General features: G+C 56.1%; 1 protein-coding gene across 1 annotated transcript; it reads right to left on the reverse strand.

Annotated features, from left to right (window-relative positions):
- Positions 1-293: 293 nt before the first annotated feature.
- LOC110506157 (SH3 and multiple ankyrin repeat domains protein 1) lies at positions 294-2,798 on the reverse strand. Its single transcript, XM_036939862.1, has 3 exons — positions 2,582-2,798; positions 1,969-2,468; positions 294-1,268 (listed from the first exon to the last, which is right to left on the reverse strand). The coding sequence occupies exons 1-3, from the start codon at positions 2,775-2,777 to the stop codon at positions 483-485; spliced, it is 1,482 nt and encodes a 493-aa protein (XP_036795757.1). The 5' UTR covers positions 2,778-2,798; the 3' UTR covers positions 294-482.
- Positions 2,799-3,365: the final 567 nt, after the last annotated feature.

The following is a 3,365-nucleotide window of genomic DNA, read 5'->3' on the forward strand; positions in this document are numbered from 1 at the left end:
CACCTCTCCCCTCAGTGTCCTTCACCTCTCCCCTCAGTGTCCTTCACCTCTCCCCTCAGTGTCCTTCACCTCTCCCCTTAGTGTCCTTCACCTCTCCCCTAGTGTCCTTCACCTCTTCCCTTAGTGTCCTTCACCTCTCCCCTTAGTGTCCTTCACCTCTCCCCTTAGTGTCCTTCACCTCTCCCCTTAGTGTCCTTCACCTCTCCCCTTAGTGTCCTTCACCTCTCCCCTTAGTGTCCTTCACCTCTCCCCCTAGTGTCCTTCACCTCTCCCCCTAGTGTCCTTCACCTCTCCCCTTAGTGTCCTTCACCTCTCCCCTTAGTGTCCTTCACCTCTCCCCTTAGTGTCCTTCACCTCTCCCCTTAGTGTCCTTCACCTCTCCCCTTAGTGTCCTTCACCTCTCCCCTTAGTGTCCTTCACTTCTCCCCTTAGTGTCCTTCACTTCTCCCCTTAGCGTCCTTCACTTCTCCCCTTAGCGTACTTCATTTCCTCCAGCCACTGGGCCACGGTCTTACCCCCCGCAGCAACAGAGCAGAACCCCACGCCGCCGAAGCGGCTGTGCCCCGTCTCCCGTCGCTTCGGCAACCCACATTTGGAGCAGACGTACTGCTCGCGTTGCCTTCTCTTCCCAGATGTCCCCTCCTCTTTGTCCTCCGCCATCCTCTTCCTCCTCCAAGCCGTTGTCCTTGGCACCGGAGGAGGTAAAGAGGAGCCCGTCTGTGGTCCTTGGGCTTGCAGGGTTTGGGAGGGGCCGGGAAGTGCGGGGGATTGTTGCTCCAGGTGGGCTGGCAGAATGGGCGCGTGGGCGGGCCCTCCTTGCTGGGTGGTCTGGCGTGGGACTGGTGGGGGCGGCGTAGGGAAAGGGAAGAGTGCCTGGATTCCCTCCCGCTGGTAGTGGAGGGAGGGGCTTGGCTGCAGGGAGGGGCTGGGCTGCAGGGAGGGGTGGGGCTGCAGGGAGGGGCGGGGCTTGGCTGCACGGAGGGGCTGGGCTGCAGGGAGGGGCTGAGCGGTGACGCTGAGTCTTTTCCTAGGACAATGGACGACTTCCCCTTCGTTGCCTTGAACCGCCCCTGAACGATCCTCTCCTGGTGCCGGGCAGGGTAGATCAAGCGCGGCTTGTCTAAGTCCGGCAGCGCCAGCCACAGCGCCACCAGACCGTCTACCCTGCGGTCCGACAGCCCCTGACGGTTCCTCACCCCCACCAAGCCCCTGGCAAGCCGACAGACATGCTGGTAGCCCGGCAGATTATCAGGGCCCTTCGTCTCCCCCTGAAGATAAAGAGACATGGAAGAATCGATGAGGACGATGTCACACACATTTAGGGGTAACACATAAGATTCTTCTACAAAAGGAAATAGGAGATGTTATTTTATATCGTGTAACTGATGGAATCTGTTTAAATGTACCGTGTGTCAAGTTAAACTGTAGTTTGTTTTGTTTACCTGTTTAGTGAATGATCACTGTGAGTAGTTTTAATGGAGTTTAGGCCATGAAAACGGTGTGTATGCTCATTTAGAAACCATGACCCAATCAGATAAGAGGAAATTGCCTAGGATCAGAGACCAGGGCCCAGAAGATGGTTCGCTAAACAAAGAGAGGACCGAGGACATTCCACCGGGGGAAAGACGTTGGGGTCATAGAATGTAAAGCTGGGGAGGCGACGTCTACAAGGGAAGAGTATAAGACGTGCTGTGAGCTTTCTAAGTGGATGCACTCAGCTGATTGGCTGATCCGTGGTATTAAGCTGATTGGCTGATCCGTGGTATTAAGCTGATTGGCTGATCCGTGGTATTAAGCTGATTGGCTGATCCGTTATTAAACACTGTACGACGCCGACAGTGAAGCACCATCTCCTTCCTGCCGTATTAAACACCCAAAAACTTGTCTTGAGTTTGTCTCAATTCCTTATTTCAGAGGTTGCAATAACATTTTTCTTTTTAACAACACAAAAAGGTCAATTATATTTACCTCTGAATCAGAGGAGTGGTCAGGGTGAGGAGAACCGTGTCGACCAGGGGCCTCAGGAGAGGTTCCGTCTTCAGGGGCCTCCGGAGAGGTTCCGTCTTCAGGGGCCTCAGGAGAGGTTCCGTCTTCAGGGGCCTCAGGAGAGGTTCCGTCTTCAGGGGCCTCCGGAGAGGTTCCGTCTTCAGGGGCCTCCGGAGAGGTTCCGTCTTCAGGGGCCTCCGGAGAGGTTCCGTCTTCAGGGGCGGTGGGACTGGTTGGCCCAGACCTGGGTGCGTCAGCGGGTTCCCCTGACAGAGGTGCCGCTGAGCTGGAGGACGGGCCGCTCAAAGGAGGGACATGAGGGATGTGGACTGTCGGGTCCACATCCTCCTCCTGAAAGCCCTCGTCCTCCTCGTCGAGCTGCTCGACGGCGACTGCCTCTTCCGGAAGGTCAGGGTCCGCGCTGACATCCTGCAGCACTCTGCCAGTCTGCGAGTACAGGTACTCCACTCCGAGGAGTTCCCCTATTAAAGCAACAAAAATCAGAGTGCATTCAAAGGCAGAGTAGGGAAGTGTTAATTTAATGGAATGGAATTAATGCGATTGATGTAAATGTTCATTCTCTTACTCGACTTACCCGTGTACTCGCTAGGCTTGGAGTCGTCCTTAACCTGCTCCTTGCCAAGCACCCTTTGGCTGCTAAGGTTAAGGATGTGCTGCAGGTGGCCACTGTAACAGAGCAGGGGCTGCCTGTTCTTTCCCTCCACTGCTGCTTGCGCACGGTCCTCGTTCCACCTCACCAGTCCATCCAACAGGAATGCCTGGAAATGCATTGCATTTGCCCCGGTACCTGAGAGAACAATGCATGATTAGGGAGGGAGAGCTGTTGCTGTTAACATTAAACATTAAGCATTACTTTAAGCTCCACAATGACAATTACCTGGGATGAACCGGTTGAGGTGGAGATGGAATGACTCCAAGGATGTGGAGCCCCGTGCGCAGCGATAAACCGGCAACATCACGCCGCCCTTGGTGATTTTGCCGGTCTCGGTGTACAGCTGTACACCGGGTGGGTCCTGTATGCAGTGGAGGTGGCGCCTCTGCTCTTTCCAGATGGCCTGGATGCGGATGGAGTCCAGCAACGGGATGCCCAGGGTGTCGACCCCTGACCTCTCGCTGTTGAAGGTCTCGAGGAGGTCAAGGAGAAGGACTTCGGTCGCCGCAGCTCCACGCGTACGACGCCGACAGTGAAGCGCCATCTCCTTCCTGCCGATCTGCCTCGAAACCTCCGCCTCGGTGAGGCCGACCATCCCGTGCTCCCCCTCCAGCTCAGACCTCTTGGCCTCCAGCAGTCGGCGGACATCGCCTGCATCCCACTCAAAGATGCAGGCTGACAGCTGACGCATGAAGGGACCGTAGAG

The sequence above is a fragment of the Oncorhynchus mykiss genome, chromosome 13 (genome assembly GCF_013265735.2).
Source record: "Oncorhynchus mykiss isolate Arlee chromosome 13, USDA_OmykA_1.1, whole genome shotgun sequence".
NCBI lineage: Eukaryota > Metazoa > Chordata > Actinopteri > Salmoniformes > Salmonidae > Oncorhynchus > Oncorhynchus mykiss.